Source organism: Styela clava, chromosome 9 (genome assembly GCF_964204865.1).
Source record: "Styela clava chromosome 9, kaStyClav1.hap1.2, whole genome shotgun sequence".
NCBI classification, from domain to species: domain Eukaryota; kingdom Metazoa; phylum Chordata; class Ascidiacea; order Stolidobranchia; family Styelidae; genus Styela; species Styela clava.
In genome coordinates this window covers 3,646,531-3,670,107 of record NC_135258.1, presented here as the reverse complement: position 1 = coordinate 3,670,107, position 23,577 = coordinate 3,646,531, and the positions used below count along the sequence as shown (strand labels likewise).

At 37.3% G+C, this 23,577-nt stretch overlaps 1 protein-coding gene across 1 annotated transcript in view; it reads left to right on the top strand.

Moving 5' to 3' along the window:
* Nucleotides 1-15,150, top strand: part of LOC144427375 (uncharacterized) — an 89,486-nt gene extending 74,336 nt beyond the window's left edge. The window contains exons 5-9 of the mRNA XM_078116524.1: nt 9,708-9,781; nt 9,869-9,884; nt 10,476-10,820; nt 11,560-11,771; nt 12,185-15,150. Coding sequence (XP_077972650.1) covers nt 9,708-9,781; nt 9,869-9,884; nt 10,476-10,820; nt 11,560-11,771; nt 12,185-12,385 — 848 coding nt within the window. The 3' untranslated portion in view covers nt 12,386-15,150. The remainder of the gene's footprint in view (nt 1-9,707; nt 9,782-9,868; nt 9,885-10,475; nt 10,821-11,559; nt 11,772-12,184) is intronic.
* Nucleotides 15,151-23,577: the final 8,427 nt, after the last annotated feature.

The window sequence follows — 23,577 nt, the reverse complement described above, 5'->3', positions numbered from 1 at the left end:
CGCCGAAGCGCTCTGACCTCCTTCGCCAGATATGTAGCCGCCGTCTCCCAGCTTGTGCACCAACACGTTGGAACTTCCAATCACGCGTGGTGCAGGCCGTGTCCGAAATTAGGTTTGAGCTCATTGAGTGTTTCAATGGCATTCAGAGCTCTCCGGTTTGGGACGAACGCTCTGTGAAGGAGGCGGCAGGTATAAAGCGTCTGCTAGAAGATGGTGAGTTTTCATTTTTCTCGCTTTTTTCTCCACAATATTCTATCACGTGGATGTATTATACGGCGCATTGCAGTCAAGGCTAATGGATGGAGCGTCTGTGCTGTCGTGTATTTCAGACTTCTGCGATGCTGTATCTCGTATCCGGGAAACAATAAAATACGACGCCACATGGAGTGCTTCTTTACGCCGCGGGCAAACAACGCAGCGTTTGATTTTGTCTGCAAAGGAATGCTGTGACATTCTGGTGAATCAAATAGGCGATCGTCTGCGCACTGAACACCTTGCCGCGTTCTCTTTGATGAACCCCAAAAATTTTTCAAAATTTGCACGTCAATTTCCCATCCATTTGTTGGCTACTGTCTCCAAATTTTACCCCATGATAAACGTGGGTAAATTGGAAAATGAATTGCGATGTATATACACCAATCAAACTTTTTTAAATATCACAACATAGATAACACTCTAGTAAACTACCTTTGCGGCGTCTGCAAAATTTCTGGACATCATTTTGACGACGTCTATTTCTTCCGCCGACGCAGAGCGAACATTCAGCACGCTGAAGCGTATTAAAACGTATCTCAGAAACACAATGAAGCAAGATAGATTAAATTCCTTGGCTGTTTTATCCATTCACAGAGACGTTGTTTTTGGGATGCATGACTTTAATCAGCGCGTGATTGAGCATTTTGCTTCCAAGAAACCGCGGCGTGTTGCATATATGTTCAAGCAGTAGACGTCTAGCAGCATATATATCTATGAGTGAGCGACGCATGTCCTTATCTTTGCATTAGCTTTCCTTTCTTCATAGTAACGTTTTAAACCTTATTTTAGGTTTTGTCTGCTTTCCCGAAGTTTCTGTTAATATGTCATTGTATTTATCTGGGTAAATATTGCCTTTCCTTTTAAAAGAGGTTTCAAAATAAACTATGTCTATATTTATTAATCCCTTGAATTGGACCGGTTTTAAAGACACTTTCTTATCGTTAAAAATTGTCGCTTTTGACGATTTGTTGTTACCGATGGAATGGTTTTTATACTCATAAAATGATGGGAGAACTTACAGCGCTCATCCTGTCCCCGTAGATGGGGGTGACTTGGTCCCGCAGTAGCTTGCCCCGGTTGTCAAAATGACCACGCGCGCCACTGGGAAGCCGTATATGAACGTAGAACAAAAAACCAAAATAAATGTCACATCTTAGTAATTGACTTCTGAACATCTGCTTTGAAACTCTGTTAACTGTAATTTTTGTTTTCAGAAAAGTGCGACGTTACTTACAATTCAAAATGTTTCCGATCGATTGTTTATGACAAAGAGAACGTCACATTGAGCGTCACCAAATCTCTTTGCAAAAACAAGCTGGCTAATATTTATAACGTCACACACCTCAACCTACTGAAAGATTATTTACGCCCAATGATTCCTGATGGGCGAGAATGGATTGGAGTTCGTACTGGAATGAGTTGCAAGGTGAATCAGTATAATAATAAGTCTGAATCGCGTTTCTAGTGTTGCATTACATACAAACATGAAATTCTTAACAAAATATGAGAAATATTGTTACCGCATTTTGATTACCAATGAATTTTATTTACTTTGATGTGAAAACTACTAAATATGTTATTTTTTAATAGGACGGTCAGCTGTTTTCAACGACAGGTCAAGTTAAATCTTACCCAACTGAATCGTGGCTTCGTTCTCCTTTGCCTTCCGAATGACTTCAGTTTAAAAGTATTTGTTGCTCACATAATTAGGCTAATCAAACTGCAACTTCGGCATACGTTGTAGATATGTAGGACAACTACAAATCATGCGTATACAACGGTTACTTTACCGATATTTTTTGTACTTGTTGAACAGTTTACCAAACACCATGTTTTTTTCTATTCATTAATAATCATACAAATTGTTAAAGGAGGCAGGCCATTTATCGCTGATTCCTAACTCACTTCACTAGTTCAATGAGAGTGAGAAAGAGAGAACTGCTGCGTATTGTTATGTCATAAATATAATTATATACTGTAGCCATGCGCCATACACAATCGAAAATACAATGTCCTATAGAGCAGGGGTGTCAAACATGCGGCCCGCGGGCCTCATGCGGCCCCAGATAACTTCCAATGCGGCCCTCGAACGCTTAACAATAATTGTAATATTTTGTTTTTTTTTTCATCTAATTGATTATTTACATAAAAAAAGACAATTTACAGAAAGTAGTTTTAAAAAATTAATTTTTCTGTTTGTTTTCAATTTGACCCAATTATGAATACACTAGCTAGCAAAAAAAATGGTTGAAAAAAAAATACTTCAGGAACTAAATGAAACGCAAAGTACACGAAAAAAGTGGCATTTTCGAAAAAAATGGGGTTGCAATATTTATTGAAATTCTAAAGCACATTGTTTAATTTGGCACATTTCTATCAGCACAATAAAAGAATACAATATAGGTAGACATTATCAGAATAAGCTCAGCAGTCAATAGGACACATTTGAAGATCAACTTCGAATAGAATATTTTTATGTGTTTGTATAGTATTATAATTATACAACTACAGTACCTAGTTACTAAAAATCAATATATATAAATCATAACCCAGCGGTCATATGTCACGTGGTGCCAATGGTAGGCAATAGGCTTGCACGTAATTGACAAAAATCAATTCCGTAATTACGGCCAAATCGATTACGTAATGACCCCGTAATTGCGATATTTTTTCACACATTTAAACCTATCATAACAACCAATTGAATCCACTTCATTTTCGATTGGGACATCGAGTTTGGGTTTTCATATTCCTGGCAATACTACACGCCGGCGACAGATGTTAAGACAAGAGTGAATTCAAATTAATTTTCTTCTGATTTTTATCTTTTGTACTAGCTTTGATTTCCTTTATCACCTTCGCAAATTAACCGTCCCAATTTTATGCGATCAATTTTATCATTACCGACACTGGTATACGGATATTTATGAAACGATAGTTGACTTTTTTAGAATCGTATTAAAAAAAATGTCGGGTTTCCAATTTATCAATGCCACGACGAGCGTATTCTCTCGTTTGATTATACTTGCGCTTGCCTCGCGACGAAGACTTGTCATAGCACCGTTTTTAAAAAATATTCGACTTTACTACCTAGTCAGCATTTTATAATAATTATTGATGCCGACTTATTGACGTTATTCCGATTACCATGCTTCAGTTTACATTAAATCATTTCGCGGCCTAAATGTTGTAACATTATTTGCAACAAATTTAGATCAAACATTAATTATTTGCGCATAATTTAAATGTCTAATTATATGATATGGCTTTTCCGAAAATACAAAGTTATATCGCAAAAAATGCATATTGTGACATTTATTTTGCACTCACGAAAAAATTAACTTATTTTTCTAACTCAAGTCGACGATCCTATCGGCCAAGATTGACACAAATTTGGTCGAGTGTCGGTGGTTTTCAAGAATCAAAATAAATTGGCGCATTTGGTAAAGACAGTTAATCATATTTGGCCGAAATATTGCGAGGCATTGTGGAAAATATATTGAGCAAGGACAAGTCCGGACTGATATAAAACGATAAAACCGGTAACAGAACTTCAAGGTTTTGTAATTGAAAATGGTTCTCGCACTGAATAAACACACTGGCTCATACTTGATATTTGATAGTAGTCAAATTGAGAATATTGAACTGTTAAAAACAAAAAAACGATCGTCGAAATTCTTAAATCTCGTTGCCTTGGTTAAATATAATACAATGATCAGGACATTTTCAATCAAATACTGCACAAAGATAGTTATACATTAAACATTTAGGCTACAATTTAACTTTTTTTTTTAATTTTAATCATGCATTGTGGTGGAGAAATCCCACTATTTAAATACGGGTAACTATAAAAATAGAAAAGGATTCTGGATTTGATTTAAGTATTCTAAAACAGTGGTTCCCAACCGCCGGTCCGCGGACCGTCAACGGTCCGCAAAGGATTTTTACCGGATCGCGGGAAATCCCGTCATATTGTTGTTTCTCTGTCGTCTTAATCGCTTTACCGATGCCGAAAAGACGAAGTTGCGCTGGTTCATTACGCAATTTCTTTTTCGTCGTCATATTCCTGTTCGATAAGAGCGACATTAATTATCACGGTGACGTATTGGCAAGAGAGAGAAAAGTGGGAAAAACGGCTGCAAATACCGAAGCTCTCTAACTCCTTCTACTTTTTAAACTTTCACTTTTCACAATTGACGAAATTGACTGCTTTAAAAAGAGCTCGTTTCAATCGCGAAAGTGCTCGACCAATAATTACGACTTTACGTAATTCGTAACTTCCCTTCCGTAACTCGAAACAATTCCGTAAATCTGTAAATTACGTGCAAGCCTAGTAGGCAATGTGGCGGGAAATGTATGGTCCGAAAAGTCGGTCATTACATTTGTTAACTGATCTATACATGAAATGATGAATGTTATATTTTTGCATTACTGAAATTAATCAAACATTCTCAACGATCCAGTATAACCGATAATCATGTGACCTCGTTAATTAGAGTTGGTACTGTAAAATCATTTCAGCCCAATGTTAGTAAGCTGGTGGCACAAAAGAGATGCCAAACGTCAACTCAAAACATTGAGTTTATTCGTTAGTATTTTAGGGGTATATATTTAGATTAGGTCATTTTTATTATGTATTATTCTTTTATCAAATCTTTGTTCAAAAATGTTTTGGATAGTTGTAAAAAAGATTTGATTTTTGTAATAAATAAACTTGCAATATATGTGAAATACCAAGAAATTAATATGTAAATGCCATTTGAAATTTCAGAAAATAACAAAACTTTATTCGTCTATTTAATTGCATCACAATATATGTCGCAAACTACACATATCTAAGAATATGCTATTAAGTATACATTATCAAAATATATCAAAAGCTGTTTGCGGCCCTTTGCACAATTCCCAAAATGCAATGCGGCCCTTGAAAACCCACGAGTTTGACACCCCTGCTATAGAGGACTTGCGGGTCACGTGACTTTGTCTACTGGACGGTAAAAAACAAAAACGTCCAGCTCGCTCCTGTCAGTTGCAAGTCGGATGATACGTTTCCGTTTTGCTTGGCTGTTGAAAATGGGTATGTTGTATTGTGCCGTTGGCTGTACGTATAGTATAGAAAACGAAGTATATTTTCAGTTATATTCCATTGTTTTCAAAAGATCCGGAACGTCGCGCAATGTGGATATCATCTATTGGCAGGACTGCTTAGTGTCCAAGTCCAGAAGTCATCTCGCTTGTGTTTCACTGTTTTCGGACAGCACTTCGTTGATGGTGAGTGATAATGTGCCGTTATCAATTTCTTTAAGTATGCGTACCAAGTTAGTTAGGGTTTGATTCCAATTTCCCTATTTTTACCTCTATTACGAGTTCGGAGACTAGGCAAGTGACTCCCGTAGTATTTGTACCTGAAATTATAGCCTAATCTTAACCTGGTACACATACAACGTTCCGGTGTCCGCCCTCTTGGTTCACATACTATTGGAGTATCCTACGATTTATATTGGATATCCGCTTTCGGAGACCTCCCTTCTCTTGTTGGATATTCGCTCTAGGAGCCCCCTATTCTCCGTCGTTCTGTCTGTGTGTCGAAGCTGTAGCGTTTTAACGACTGAAATGATCTGTAGGAAATTCTCCATGTAGGTTATGCTGTCTTAGTGTTGTGCGTTTCATAGGAAGTCCGGATTAAAGTTTCGTTTCCATGGCAACAACGAAAAAACCGCCGATCGATCTGTAATTGCCAATTTTTGTACAATTTATGGCCGTTTTCTCGTCAACCAAGACGAATATTGTAATTCCAAGAACGATACCTTCCCCAGAAGAATAAATACTCTTAAGGACAAGTCGTCTTCCGGTTCGATACTCCGTAAACTGGGGAAGCCTTAGGGATTTTAGTGAACATCATTTTATTTATTAGCTTCAGTATATCACTCACGCAAGAATGTCTACGAAACGTGCAGCGCTTGAATGAACTAGCAGTTTCCAGTTTTGGTAACCCGCTCACTTGATCACGCTGCCGTTATAGATTCGCAATTTTCTATGGAAGGTAACCAGTTGTTTGAGAAGTATTTTATTTCGTCAACCATGTCAAATAGTTTACCTGCAACATTTCAAAATTAATTCCAAGGCATTGTGACGAGGCTGTAACGAAGCGAACGTTAGGTCATCGGGTCAGTCCCAGCCTTTAAAAAATATAAAATTACCATTTTGTCAACGAAATTGAGCTAAAGAACACACACTGAACATAAATTAACACAGAAGGAAAAAAAATCGAATATGTTAAAACCCAGTAGTTTTACCCTCCTATTAACAGCGGGAGAGATAGTGATTTATTTTCCAAATATATCAAATGTAAAACGACAATAAAGGGAAAAAACAATTATAGAATATAATCGGGAGAGGGCAGGCAAGACTACAAGGTCAATTATGTCGACCGACCCTAAAATACAAAAATTCCTATTGGGGCAAAACATGAGAAAGGAGTCATGAGAAAAAAAAGGCTGCGTATAGATTCTTACCCTAATTAATTACAACTTTTATTTGATGAATTACATATAACAGTTCCAAAGATATTGTAATATAAGGCGAGGGATTATTTAACAAGTTAGCTATTACCTCACAATCGTTGAAATAGGGCCTATTTGAATTAAAAGGAATGACAAAGATAGATACATATTTCAAAATTATAGTACAGTCAACTTTAAGTAAATCTCAGATCAGAAATCTAATTTTATTCAATTTGGAAAAACAAAAACATTCTTTAGTCATTTAAAATATTTACTAATAGTTGAGAACTTGATGAAAGCAGCAAGTTTCATAAGCAAATGAACAATATGGATTTTTGTAAAATCGAAGAGTCTGACCTTGGAACAAATAAGTTGTGCTGTGAATATATTTTGCCATGATCGTGGATTAAACTTATGTTTTGGAAATAATTCATAAAAGCATTTTGAGAACAGTTTTGTTTCGTATGGTACATCAATTTTGCAACTTCCTAACGATACAAGTCATTTAAATTGAGTTTAAGTTTATATTAGTACTGTGTTGTATGTTCGTTGTAATTGCTATTGGAAATTATGCAAATTGCTCTGTTTTGCAGTACACTGAGCTTTTTCAAATACTGTTTTGCCGAACAACCCCATATTATTATTTCATAAAGCATATGTGAATAAAAGAGACTAGTAAATGCGTAAAAGAGTTTTTTGTGAGACCAATCCGTGTAGCTTAGAGTTCCAACGGCTCGTACTAGCTTTATTGATAGTAGTTCAATGTGACTTCTTCAGTTCAAGCAACAATCAATTTTAAGTCCCAAGTAAGAAGCTGTTTTTACTCTTTCCAGCTTAAAACCATTAAGATAAACATTAACGCTTGCATGATTATTCTTAGAAATTACAATGTATTTAGTCTTCTGGGGATTCACAGTTAGCTAGTTGGAATCCATCCATTTGCTAATCTCTGAGAGCTCAGAATTGCAATCGGTTTTCTAATTGGTGAATAGAAAATCTCGAAAGTTTGAGCCTGAACAATCAACAGAGATCCTGGGCGGCTACCGGCTTGTATCTATATTGTTATATTACATGTGGTATGTATCATATCGTGTATTTCTCATAACAATGATAATTTTATACCAGTTGCAATCAACACGCGGAAGCGCTTTATAATGACCTATGATGTCACACCATTTTACAAATTAGGGTCTATGACGAAATAAAGTACCTACGCAAACTTGGATGGAATTATGCTTGGCTATATATAATTCATCAAAAACCGAGCTTTATGACGACAATCCACGCCAAAGACTAACACGGAAATTACATTGAAAATTGCAAACTTTTTGACAGTGTGAAATTAGAAAGCGTCACCAGGACTTCCTTTGTTAATTTTGCTCATTTATGCCGCAATGTTATGGAGTTAGTCTGATTATAAATTTCATAATACATGTTTGCTCATATAGAATGATCAACTAAGTGTAGAAATAGTATTGATAGAACAATTGCATGCGGTCACTGGGGAGGATTTTGTGCTCGGAATAAAATTAATCTGCAATGGAGGTTTTGAAGCCGTTGTTCGTGTTCATTGGATTCGCCACAACAGGTGATTTCGTTTTAATATTGATAATTTATTCTCCAGAATGCTCAAGAAATATGACTGGACGTCTCTTAAAATCTCCGTAGTCGGAGTCGTATTTTCAAAATCTCCGGAGTCATATTTTCGAATTCTTCGGAGTCGAATCCTAGTTTTGAAATTTCCGGAATCAGAGTCGTATAATAAAAATCTCCGGATTCGGAATCTTGTTTTAAATTTTTCGCGGATTCGGAGTCCTATTTTTATTTTATATTCGGAGACAGGTGTTCAGGATTTTGTCAATTCGTCAATACAAAGCAAGTTTCCGTATCAATTATTCTTCTAGTATTGCGCAAACTGTTTTGTTGTTTCTTGTATGATTCACGAACTGAGCAAGGTAATGCAAGAACCGACTGACATGTAACAAAGCTCCTTTAGCGGAGACCCTTATTATCGATCGTTCTCTCTGTCTGGTTGCCTGTGTGACAGCTCTGGCGTCTTAACGGCTGGGCCGATCTAGTTGAAATTCCACACGCGTGTTATCCTGTCACCCTTTTAATGTGCGTTTTATGGAAAGTCCAGATTAAAGTTTCGTTTCCATGGCAACAACGAAAAAACGCGCCCATCGTTATTCAATTTTCAATATTTTCACAATGTATCGCTGTTTTCTCGGCATCCAAGTCGAAAATTGAAATTCTAAGAACTCTACCTTGCGCATAGCAAAATACTCTTTTCAATAAGTTATCTTTGGTCTCGATACTCCACAAACTGGAGTAGCCTTACGGATTTGAGTGAAGAATATCTTCAGCCACAATATACCAGTCACGCGAGTAAGACTACGAAACGCGCAGCGTTCGAAATGAACTCAGCGGAACAAGCAGCGTACAAAATGAACTGGCGTTTTTAGTAGTGTCTCCTATTATCCGTTAGTAAACTGAAATGATGCGAGCCTCAAGCAATGACGGAGATCCAACTGGGCGCCTTCCGGCTTGTTTAGGAATCTTCCCGTTTCTACCCAACTAGAACAGATTTTAAACGATGGGGCTCGCCCCATGAAGGGGCGTGAAGCTGATTGAAAATAAAATATTTGTTAGATATGATCTTGCCAGATCTTTACATTTCTTTCCTTATTTACATTCCATCCAGGTATTTTTAAAGTGTTTTTTGAATAAAACATTCCTTTGCTTTACTATCTGTTACTTGTAGCTTATTGTTAGCTAGGTATTTTTAAGATGGGGCGCGAGACCTGACAAATTTCAAAAAAGACCAAAAAAGTTTGGGAACCACTGCACTAGACCATCTTTGTTACAGCGCCATTTATGCACTGTAAAAATTTTGTTTGTTTTCCCTAAAAAATAAATAACTCAAAATGTTTTTTCTCCCATTACCAGTCGATATTTCTGTGAAAGTGGAATTCAGAGGCAGTGCTGTGATGACGTCATACCGTCATGAGGAAACGATCACGGTGAGTAATTATGGATCATATTATGTTTTTTTTTGATGATTATTAACTCTTTTGTAACTGACTCAACTATATTGTTTTATTTTTCAGGCAAAGAATGAGCATGGTGAGATTAGGGTTAACTTTTCACGCTCTTTCATTTAATACCATGAATTTGGTTAAGGGCAGCTTTGTGTCAAATTTCTGGGTTTCAAGATTCAAATCTTTTTTGATATTCGATTTTTTAAATAAAACACAACTTGTAAGCGCGAAAGCTTTTGTCTTCACTTTTTTTTGAGCCCAAGACACGACAAGGCACGTCTAGTATAGCGACGTAAATCTCTTGTTTGATTAGTAAATGTAATTCGAATGTTTTTAATATTTGGTTCGACATTCGAATCAACTCATTGAGTGTAATTTTTTATTTGATTGATTTATAGTAAAAAAGAAGCTTTTTTATGTATTACGTTCATTTTTACCTGAATCAGAACTTGATTGGTTATTTAAACTTGGTAAAAACTTTGATGACCGCAATAAATGGACCCATGTGGAAGTGACCCCAACAATAAATAGTTGAGGAAACCTGATTTCATTAGTCTAGGATTAGGATTTTGTCTTTGCCTGTATTCGAAAACTGGCGTTGGAGTCAATATTTTATCAACTGGAGTCCGATATACGCAATATAAAAGTAGAAATTAAAAATTTTGGTTTTGCGCAGAATTGAGAGAGAAATTGGCTAAAACGCTGGAAAATGCGTTGCTGGACAAACAGATAGATGAAGTTACCATAACAACCGAAGTTTATCATGGCAACAAGATTCATTCAACCCAAGTCACCAAGTTTGACGCAACAACTCCGAATGGACTGGATGACACGACTCTTGTTTCCACTACAAATGATAATGACATCACTAAGGCCGTTACGTCCCTTGCATCAAGAAATACTACGGAATTTCGTGACGTCACAACAACAACTGTTCTTGAAAATGTGTTCACAACTCGCTCGATCACTTTTATTGCTTCCACTCAATCGCTTCAGGAGTCGACTTTGACTGCGAACACAGGTGAGACTAAGATTTTTTGTTATTATTTAAAAAAAGGAAGCTTAAACGATTGTCTACCTAGCATCATAAAATCTGTCACGATCAGTACTACATGTCAGTTTACCTGTCTCAGGGTCAAACCGCGTCTACACCACCTCACTCAGGCGGTTACAAAATGAAGGGGAATGCCAAGGTTCCGGAACTTTCAACATTTAGCATATCCCTACCTAACAGTGGCTGGTTAGAATAGCCTTGTTCGAATGAAAGCCGTAAAAAACACAACAACAAAAAATAACGAAAACTTACTAGAATGGATTGTTTGGCCAAATTATGACACGTGTTACTGGTGAATGTTGAACATGGGATGCTATAATATAGCATGTTTTAACTAACGAGTTTATACATCTAGGTTTCATATCACTTCATCATCATGGTCATAAACTGGGTGGTCGATGCTAAATCCGGAAGATTCCTGTCCTTGTGCAGAAAATATTACTTATTTAAACTTACAGAATATAATATTACTTTGTCTAGCAGTGACGGTTTGTGCAGATATTTATTTGGAAGGCCGTATTAGAACGTGGTCAAGTCAACACAAGTTCACTTTTCCAAACTAGTAAGACAAAAATCATACAAAAAATAAGGAAAAAAATGATTTTTACATTTCTTGGGAAAGAAACAAAAATAAATGATACATCTTAGTAATTGTCTTCTGAACATCTGCCTTGAAACTCTGTTAACTGTGATTTTCTGTTTTCAGAAAAGTGCGACGTTTCTTACAAGTCGAAATGTTTTCGAGTGATTGTTACTGACAAAAGGAACGTCACTTTGGGCGTTGCCAAATCTCTTTGCAAAAACAAGCTGGCTAATATTTATGACGTCACACACCTCAACCTACTGAAAGATTATTTACGCCCAATGATTCCTGATGGGCGAAAATGGATTGTAGTTCGTACTGGAATGAGTTACAAGGTGAATCAGTATATTATCAAGTCTGAAGAATTGCGTTGCTAATGTGGTCTTACGTTAAAATATGGAATTCACAACAAAATCAATATGAGAAATATTGTAACCGCCTTTTATTCTCAAGTAAATTTTAAAAGTGAAAACTACAGGTAAAAGGGAATCCAAAATTGTATGAATTGCTTGTGTCAGAGATTCTCAGTTGGGTCAATAATATAAAACAACACTTGCGTCTCTACTTAAATATGTTCCGGGTAATGTAAAAATATTGACTCCGACTCCAAAAATAACATCAAACTACAACTCCTTTTTGTGTGCATTGAACTAGCCTACTAGTTTATATCAACTGTATTTTAAATATATTCACAAATTGCAAACCTGGTATTGATATATTTCTCAAAATAGATATTTTATTTTAACAGAACCGCACACTTTATTCGGTGAATGATCAAGTTATGTCTCTGTTCAATGAAGCATGGGAAGCTAGCTTCCCGAAACCCCCCTATACATCGAGAACAGCTGTTGCTGTACGTGTCTTTCAAAACCAATCGTACAATGTAGGAATTCGCAATACCTATCCTTCCTGGCCACATCACGGAGCAATCTGTGAAAATCATTTCTAACTTAAGACATCGAATGTTCACTCAAAGAAAAATATTTCAAATGACTGTTGTCCACATTTATAGCTTGATCGAAACTCTAACTTGGGCATACGATACAGATGGCGTGTTAGACAACTACAAATAATGGGTACTTCGTAGTATGTGAAACAAAATGGCGGACACCGGAATGTAGTATGTGTACCAGGTTAGGGTTAGGCCACAATTTTATTCTAATTTTCCTAAATTTTGGGAGTGTACTTCGGGAGTACCATGTTTTCCGTACTGGTTAAACAGTTTTGAAACCAAAAACACACCCGCCTTGACAACTCAGAAATACATAGATCACGATAAGCATGTTGGAAGTTATATGTAGGCTTACCGGGACAGTTCCGGTTTTGCCAAGCTGCCCTGGTGTTCCGCCCAGCAGACTTACATGTTCCAATCATTAAATATGGCAGTCATAAATATTTTTTCTATTTAATATTAAAACAAAATTTATTTTTATTGTTAATGTAGGCAGGCCATTTATCATTGATTTCTAACTCACTTCACTAATTCAGTGAGAAAGAGATAACTACTATATTGATGGTGATTATTATACTGGTTGTCCATAAAGTCCCTCTACAATTTCAATTTTATTATGAAGTCAGTTCTCAAAATATCTTAACCAGCTTTGTTGGTTTTTAATGAGTAATTGTTTAAGTATTTTTACTCCATTCAATACATCTGTGAGAACCAAAACAATATATGGTTTCGATAAACACCCTTTGCAATTTTAAAAATGGACACCCTGTATGGTATTACGTCAATTTAACATCCAACATTGAAATATTTAAAATGTAGAAAAGAAAGTGTTTGTTTTCATAGAGTTTGATGACTAAGCTTAAGAATAGAACCAAGGTTTGACAAATCCGCGCTGTCTCGGTTTTAAGTTTTATATGGTAAGCCCAGTAAAATGTACGCGTGGCATTCGGGATAAGATTCAAAATTTATGCTGGAAAGAGACAAGCTTATAAATCGGTGTCCATGTTTCCGTATTCCTTTGCTCCACACAATTAATTCATTTTAATTCCATCCTATAAGCTGAACCTATGGGGATCATGTTCACTTATGCAAATGAGTAGGCTTACCATATATCTGAAGGAGGAAAAACCGGGACAGCGCAGATTTGGCAAGCCGACCTTGATTCGATTACCGAGACTTAGTACTAGTTTAACAATTTTCAAACCATTGTGGTTAGATTACGGGCATCAAAACTAGCTGTACATTTTGGTAAAATCTCCTTCATTGGTTTTTGCCGCAAATAATTCTCAATTGCGTCGATTTCTCTCTATATCTGAACTAGTGAAGTGAGTTTCAAATCAGTGGGGAATCGGATATATCAGTTGACAAAATTATATGAATATATATCAACTAAAAAATATATTTATGGCTGTCATACTGCATAACCGGGACGTTTACGTCTACCGGCGAGACATATTGCTAAAATCGGGACTGCCAAGGCTAAATCGGGACCGTAAAGTAAGCCTACTGAGCCATCTTTTGGGCTTTATCGCGTATGCATTTCATGAATTTTGTTTGTTATATTTCTATTCAATATGCCATTATTATTATATTTCTCAGATGTGTTCAAGAAAGTTTAAATTTATTATTTTAACCTAATTTGTTTCTGAATGAATGAATTAGTATTAAATTGTTTGCGATTTGGTTAGTTTAAATATCCATTTGATGGGTGTTTTCACTTTGTTGGGCATAAATTCTTTAAACATAACGGGTTCTGGAATCTAACAATCAAAATAACACTACAATACCACAGAGATATAAATGGGAAATATTGTCATAGATGATGGCCCATTATCAGTAACCTCTAAATATTATGGGATTTTTAAGTTTAAAAAGTTATTTCTCATTTAAACCAACTAGAAAACTTTTATGATAAAAATTATCATAAAACAAAATTCTAGATAAATTTATTGACCGTAATGAGTTTCTGTTTCTATTTTTCCGTTTTTGTTTTATTATTACTCAGAATTCATTTTATTTTTAAACTTTATTTGCGTCCGGAAATAATTTTTCTAGATAGATATCACCAAATGAAGTTAAAAGTAGTCCTCGAGTCAAAAATTAACTGAATAGTCAACTATCACTTCGTTCTACCTGGACTAGCAACCGGACTTCTCGGACATTGCTAGAATAGCTAATTTCTAAATAGAGTGTCTCGCGAAAATACTACACTTTTAAGTCTTCTAATAGTTTTACATAAAACTAACTCCTATTTCTGTGATCAAAAGTAAGAGTACCTAATCAATCTTAACGTTGCTAAGCTGTAAGACAAACATGACAATATCTGACTAAATCTGAAAAATACAAATTATGCTTTTTATAAAAACTATTAAAAAAGTTGTTTGTTTATGCGATTTTACGTTGTTGTTTTTTAACTTTGGGAAAGTTTGAAAATATATCTAGCAGCGCGACAAAAAAATTGTTGTTTCATGTTTCCAACCTTCCGTGACTTTGTAAACTAGAAGTTTATCAGGCGGTGCTCTCTGTATTCATAAAGATTCGATGAAATAAAAGTTATAAGATAAAAAGACATTACAGCATTTATTTTTATCTGTGAAATTACCAATTCTTATACAGTAGAATCGAAACTACCAACAAAAATATTTTCTATTTTTTTCAAGTTTTCACATAGCACAGAATTAACGTGCTGCGAAACTACAATTGTCACGGATTTTATTATCCGTGTATTTCAGTTCAGTTGGTCTTTTATATTTGCCGATGTGCTTTGCAAGGACCATTGATTTGGATATACTTCATCCGGGTCCGGTTACTGTGAGATTCCGACCACCATCGAGTTGTGAGAAAAAAGAGCTTCATTCTCTTCTTCGCTCGGCTGGGTCGGACGAGTTCTCTGTTTTAAATGTTTTTACTGTGAAGTTGCCTCATAATAAACCACAAATCCGGAGTCTGAGTCTTCTGACTACAATACATGTCAGCAGACAAGTCTTACCCATTGACTGTGAGTGTCGTTCATGAGTAATGTACTATATATTCCCACTAACATGTATCAGACTCGCAAATGCTTGAGCTGGAAGTGCAGGTCAAAAAGCAAAAGATTAGAATCCATACTTCTTACCTTTGCATCGGGGAATGCTTTGTAAATTCCCTCCCAGAAGTAACAACATCTGCATCCTTGTACATTTGCTTAAAATCATTAGTAGACCAACCAACCTTCGTGAAATATTTCTCCATTTGTCAGCCAAATCATGAGCATTTTCGAAATATTCGTAGATCTTGTATCCAAGTACTGTTAGCGCCTCATTCAACGTTTTTGTTCCGGTTTTGGCAATCCAGCGACTATGACTTTCATAATGTCGAAGATGTGTAATTTTGAAACGCAATTAGGTTTGGGCTGCAACTAGCTGTCGTCAACTGCTTGACTGTCGACCACAATATTCACTCAGCTGATAATTTTGGGATTCGAAATTATGAGTCGTACTGTGGACAGTCAGGCGTCGCATAGCTCGAGGAAGCACGTGATGCAGAGTACCAACCAATTCGCTGTGCCGGGCGACAAGCTCCTCTCTGAAATGATTTTTCAACTTACCGTAAGTCGCTAAGAGGTGTCTTGAAAATGGCTACAGTCCGGTAAAGCCGACAGAAGGTCTCCGCTCACACACTCGTTTTGAAATAGGCTCTGTACAAGCAACTACGGGAATTACAAGTGTGTTCTCTTTACCTATGCCAGGATGGTCCAAGGTTGCCGGCTCCTCGGGCCAAAAAATTATTTTTGCATTGTTCGCGGGCCACAATTGTATAGGTAACCCGTGCTAAAACAAACACTTTTATCGTGCAAACACATGGTTATCAGACAGATACATCCCAGGCTAATAGAATCTGCATTCTATTTTTAGTTTTCTATGATTCCTATATTGTAAGCATATATTGCCGACCAAAACGATGAAATGCCAGGTAATAATTTATACTGCAAAGCACATCATTCAACTTCGCTAGTTGCCTCAGCTAGCAATACCACTAGTCAATTTAGTAACATTAGTGATGTAACAATATGTCTAAAAAGCTTTCTGAATAATTTTATTACGATACAACACGAAATGCGATTTTTTGATTACTCTCCGAATGTGACGCGGGCCACAGATGATGAGGCGGCGGGCCACATTTGTCCCGCGGGCCTGGGGTTGGACCATCCTGAGCTATGCTTTCTGAATTTGGCTCTGTATAAACAAAAATATTTATGAGGTGTTAAACTCGGATTTGGAAAGTAGACTTTTGATATGATTTCATTCACACATAATTCATGAATTAGGTAAGCTTTGCAATGCTATTGGTAAAAGCAATGGGTTGGATGTCTCCAATTTTTACAGCAATAGCGATGCTAACCTTAACTACGAGAAGAAGTTGTAAAACTAAACAACATCCGCAAAGTAACTCTCAACCACAATTAACTCTCATGCCACGACTTGAAGAAATGAAATACAATCGAAAAAAAATCACTTTTAATAAAATATGTGATTAAATATCACCAACGAAATAGTATCAAATACACTCGAGAAGTGATTGTCTCCGCCAGCAAAATAGTACATTTCATCTCTTCAAATAGGTGGAAACCATCCAATAGATTCAACATTGCAGTGGTCCCTCACACTTTTTCTTGCACTTTTTGATTTCACTCAATGTATATCTTGGCAATTCGGCTGAAAAAAAATGACATAGCAGGCAGTGGCGGCGCGTGGTCATTTTGACAACCGGGGCAAGCTACTGCGGGACCAAGTCACCCCCATCTACGGGGACAGGATGAGCGCTGTAAGTTCTCCCATCATTTTATGAGTATAAAAACCATTCCATCGGTAACAACCAATCGGCAAAGCGACAATTTTTAACGATAAGAAAGTGTCTTTAAAACCGGTCCAAGTCAAGGGATTAATAAATATAGACATAGTTTATTTTGAAACCTCTTTCAAAAGGAAAGGCAATATTTACCCAGATAAATACAATGACATATTAACAGAAACTTCGGGAAAGCAGACAAACCTAAAATAAGGTTTAAAACGTTACTATGAAGAAAGGAAAGCTAATGCAAAGATAAGGACATGCGTCGCTCACTCATAGATATATATGCTGCTAGACTTCTACTGCTTGAACATATATGCAACACGCCGCGGTTTCTTGGAAGCAAAATGCTCAATAACGCGCTGATTAAAGTCATGCATCCCAGAAATAACGTCTCTGTGAATGGATAAAACAGCCAAAGAATTTAATCTATCTTGCTTCATTGTGTTGCTTATGCTGCTAGACTTCTACTGCTTGAACATATATGTAACACGCCGCGGTTTCTTGGAAGCAAAATGCTCAATAACGCGCTGATTAAAGTCATGCATCCCAGAAATAACGTCTCTGTGAATGGATAAAACAGCCAAAGAATTTAATCTATCTTGCTTCATTGTGTTTCTGAGATACGTTTTAATACGCTTCAGCGTGCTGAATGTTCGCTCTGCGTCGGCGGAAGAAATAGGCGTCGTCAAAATGATGTCCAGAAATTTTGCAGACGCCGCAAAGGTAGTTACTAGAGTGTTATCTATGAGGAACCCATGGAGCGCGCAAGTTGATGTGATGTTCAAAAAAGTTTGATTGGTGTATATACATCGCAATTCATTTTCCAATTTACCCACGTTTATCATGGGGTAAAATTTGGAGACAGTAGCCAACAAATGGATGGTAAATTGACGTGCAAATTTTGAAAAATTTTTGGGGTTCATCAAAGAGAACGCGGCAAGGTGTTCAGTGCGCAGACGATCGCCTATTTGATTCACCAGAATGTCACAGCATTCCTTTGCAGACAAAATCAAACGCTGCGTTGTTTGCCCGCGGCGTAAAGAAGCACTCCATGTGTCGTCGTATTTTATTGTTTCCCGGATACGAGATATAGCATCGCAGAAGTCTGAAATACACGACTGCACAGACGCTCCATCCATTAGCCTTGACTGCAATGCGCCGTATAATACATCCACGTGATAGAATATCGTGGAGAAAAAGCGAGAAAAAATGAAAACTCGCCATCTTCTAGCAGACGCTTTAGACCTGCCGCCTCCCTCACAGAGCGTTCGTCCCAAACCGGAGAGCTCTGAATGCCATTGAAACACTCAATGAGCTCAGACCTAATTTCGGACACGCCCTGCACCACGCGTGATTGGAAGTTCCAACGTGTTGGTGCACAAGCTGGGAGACGGCGGCTACATATCTGGCGAAGGAGGTCAGAGCGCTTCGGCGAAACGGAAAAAAATGAAGAAAACCCCGGAACATTTGCAAAAAATAGACGGACGAGAGGGGTATCAAGACACGTATTTTTAACTACGAGGTTAAATTGGTGTGCATAACAATGTAAAAAATGCGCATGAGGAAAATCCTCTTTTATATAAACTTGAACACCATGTTTCGACCCACTCATGACTGCCGCGCCGTCATAAGTTTGAGCTATCAATTTTGACTTCGCGTTGTAAGGCTGTAACACTTCTTTCAGTACAGCCGATATCCCGCAAGCCGTGCGATCAACGATTGGTACAAAGCTGTGAAATCTCTCGGTAGGTTTACCATCTTTCACAAACCGAAAAATCACAGCCAGTTGGGAAACGCACGTGATGTCAGTTGTCTCGTCAGATTGAATCGAAAGGAACTGGCAATTCTCAATTTCCAGAGCCAAATGTTGTAAATAAATGTTATACATTGAGTCGAGCAAATCATTTTGGATATCCTTAGATGTCCCTTTCGAAACAGTTGCGGCATCCAGATGATCTCTCAATACTGTATCTAGGGATGCGGTGTATTCCACCATATCCAAAAATACCCCTCTATTAGAAGAGCCAGCCCGTTCATCGTGCCCACGGAGGGACAGCTCGTGACAACCAATGAACTTCAAAACATCTGTCAATCGACCGAAAACATGGCGGTTTTTCTCGACGTTTTGGTTGTGCCGACGAATAGAAACCGCGCGTCCTTCATCCAACTGTGCTGCAATATCAACATTTCCGAATGTTCGGTATTTTACTGCATTGTCCAGATGCTCCATAAAAGATTGATGATCCCTGGCACGCTCGGAAAGATGTTTAAGATCTCTAAAACCAAATTTACACCAACGTGGGTCACGGGCGGTAGCAAAAAGTAGGCAATAAGAACAAAAAAGTGCATTTTTGTCCTCGCTGTAACACAACCATTCGTGTTTTTTATACCAAGTTTCTGCGCAGAATGTACGCCGACGCTTTCCTTCGTCATGGGATTGTTCCAGTGAACAATTTTTTGGTTGATAAGGCCCAAGACGTTGTACCTCTAATTTTTGTTCCAGCGGCAGCTGCGAAAACGGAGTGCGAAGTAGTGTATCAACCTTATTCATTATGTGGTCTAAGGCTAAGAAATGCGAAGCCGGAAAGAAGTGAGGAGCTCAAAAGGAATGTGGAAAATCGAAAGCAAATGGACTAAAGGTCTTTAACTGATTCAAATAGCGAAACAAGCGACAAAAACAAAGGCGAGGAAACTATCAACTCTTCAAGCAACCAACGAACGAGAAGGAATGCGTGATTATGTCAACACGTTGTTGTAAGAAACGTCGGCATTGTGTCGTCATAATTTCGGGGCTAGCCCCGATGATTTAGTAAAAGAAACAGAAAACAAACGAGACAAACGCGGCGAGTGGAAGATAAAAGAGAGAATACGATTTACAATGAGCAACCAAGGGCAAAATCGGCGTCGCCCCGTCGACGTTCGGCGAAGGCTTTGCGAGCGAAAAATGAACCACGTCGGGAGAATATGGCTAGTGTAGACAGTCTGTGCAACCGATATTAAGGTATTTTTCGAAGCTTTTTTATTAAACCGAAAAAACAACCGGGGCATTGCCCCGGTTGGCCCTATTGACGCGCCGCCATTGCGGCTTTCTAAATAAATGTCTGTACAAACCGTCACTGCTAGCGAGGGGAGTATTATATTTTGCAAGAACTGAAATCTTCATGATTTAACATTGTCAACTAAATTTATCATAACCTGGATGATGAAATGGACATGATCCGTTAGTTGAAAACGTGTTTGTCTGAGCATCCATGCTCAACATCCACAAGCATTGATTTCCCCACACTCGCTATACTGGGTGAACACCCTAAAATTCCGCCCCCTCTCCCCCCCCTACTTTTTAGGTGTGACAGCATACTTTAATTCTTATCGTGAATAAAATTGTATTTGAATATTCAGAACGTGGCTCATGTGCTGATGTAGATCATCATTCAAATACATAGCACACTTTTATAAGTTACAAATACTTTTATTACTAATAACAAAATATCTACCACTTCCTAAATTTGGACCCCTCCGCCTGGAATAAAGAGTTGAAAACAAACTATTCACTAGTGACACGTGACAGGATCCCGGCCGAACAATCTAGTCAATCTATATTTTTCAACCTGCTGCCCGCGGGGCCACAACGAAAAATTGTGCGGGCCGCGGAGAAGTGCCAATCTTGAATGGTGTGCGGCCCGCGAAACGGTTATTTAAATTGGTTTAATCTGGTACGTGAGAGTAATTCCAATCCCTTGGCGTTGTAGAGCCTATACCTGAGTCCAATATTTTATTATCTATGCCTATGACGTTACAGTATCCTAACAGCTAGCTGGTGCGAAGCGAACAACGCATGTCATAAGATCAATAACCTAAATTGTGTGCTTGCTACCACTAAGAAGCCTATGTTAAATAATCGTGTGGCTCGCAGTTTCAACCAGTTATTTCTATCTGGCCTTTTTGTATTAACGGTTGCACACTCATGAGCTAACCTGTTGTTAGTGAGTTCAATAAAATAAGAACCTGATTTCTATATTCCGATTCTCATTGTGAATGTTTTGGTCTGTTTACTTTTCCAGACACTTGTAATCATTGTGCCATTACTTGTTGTTACTTAGTAATTATTACTTGTTTACATGTTGATGTGAGGGTGTTACTTTGGTGATGGTGCATCATAGTTTGTAACAGGCCTAGATAAAGGACCTGTATATGTGTATCTGCCTTGAGGGCAAATAAACTTTTCATGGTAGCAGAGGATGGTTACTGCTCTTTGAGATGGCTTCATCAGTAACAAGACGAAACCCTCCTATATTTAAAGATGATATACCTTATAGTGCATGGAGAAATAAAGTTGAAATGTGGAAAGTGGTCACACCTATTGATAAGAAAGAGCAAGCTATTGTAGTTGTCCTAACTGCTCTTGGAAGAAATCAAAGAGCCGAATAGGCTGCATCTGCGTTGACAGCTGGTCAGCTTCATAGCAATGATGGTATGACAACCTTGTTAGAGAGTTTGGACAGAATTTTTAAATCTGATAAAGTAAATGAAGCTTACAATGCTTATACTGTTTTCAACTCGTTCAATAAATCTTTCGATATGGATATGAAAGACTATATTATAGAATTTGAACACCTGTATCATAAAATGTCCGAATTTGATATGAAACTACCTGATGCTATATTAACATTCAAAATATTAGATAGTGCAAATCTATCTCAATCAGAAAGACAATTAGCTCCTGCAGCTTTGAAACGGATTTTCACAAAATCTTCAGATGGTAGTGTACCTGCTACCGTTAAAGAAGAAGCCTTTGTTTCAAAATTGACACATTTTCGTCAAAGAAAATCTACTCAAGGGCACCAAGGTAGAAGAAATACATCAAATCCCTTGAATAAATTTGGACAGATTTCAAGGTGTGCCATATGTGATTCAAAGATGCATTGGGCTAATAAATGCCCACATAACACAAACAAAGTTAATATGGCAGAAGCTGAAATTGGAAGTTTCAGTGACGAAGAAACAGAAGATGACGTTTTAATTTTGTTTTTATGACAAAAAGTTCTGATTGCAAAGCTTTGATTTGTGAAACAGTTGGATCAGCAATATTTGACACAGCGTGTACTAGAACTGTATGTGGACAGAAGTGGTTGAATAACTACATTGCCAGGTTACCTGAAAATCTGAGAAGGACTGTCAAGTTTTCCCAAGGATTCAAATTTGGTGATGGAAGAAGAGTCATGTCGACTCAAAGTGTAATAATTCCTGCTAGAGTTGCTGGAAAAAATTGTTAAATTCGAACAGAAGTTGTTGAGGACAATATACCCTTGCTACTAAGTAAGTCATCACTTAAACGAGCAGGAACAATTCTTGACATGGAAAATGATGTGTTTACAATCTTTGGTATTCCAGTCAATCTTCAATTTACTGAAAGTGGACATTATTGCATAGAAATAACACCACATAAGATGTGCAAGACTTCTGATGAAAGTGTACTTGTACTCAAAGATATGACAAATAGTGATCAGAAAGTTGCTATCCAAAAGCTTCATAAACAATTCGGTCATGCGTCTGAAGAAAACATGAAGAGATTGCTTAAAAACGCAAATATTATGAATGACAAATTATCTGATATTGTACAAGAAGTAGCAAAAAAATGTTTACCAAGAGCATCAAGATTTAATGAATCTGTAGCAATTGATTTGCATCAATTAGAATCGAATCTTTGGTACATGCACATGGTCGATGAATTCACCAGATTTAGCAATGCTGTTATTGTAAGGTCTAAATTCTCATCCATAATTGCAAACAAGTTTATGCTTCATTGGATAAGTATTTTTGGATCTCCGCGAAAGGTGTTTACTGATAATGGAAGAGAATTCAATAATCACGACTGTTTGGACATGTGTGATAATTTTAATATTAATGTCAATACTTCACCCGCATACTCTCTTTGGAGTAACGGAGTTTGTGAACGACATAACCAAGTATTGACAAATATGCTTCACAAGATTAGAAACGATGTGCGTACTGATTGGGGAGTCTCTATTGCATGGGCTGTAAGTGCAAAAAATCCCTTGGTAAATATTAAAGGATTCAGTCCGGCTCAACTTGTTTTTGGTCAGAACATCAATCTTCCATCAGTTTTAGTGGATGATTTGCCTGCATTGAAAAGAAAAACTGAAAGCTTGGAAGTTGGTCAACATATATCAGCTCTTAATGCTGCAAGACGAGCATTTATTGCCTGTGAGTCTTCTGATAGAATTCAGAGAGCACTTCGAAAACAAACCAGACAATCTTCTTTTAATTTCACAACAGGAGATCGAGTTTATTATAAAAGACCAGATAGTCATAAATGGCGTGGACCAGGAAAAGTG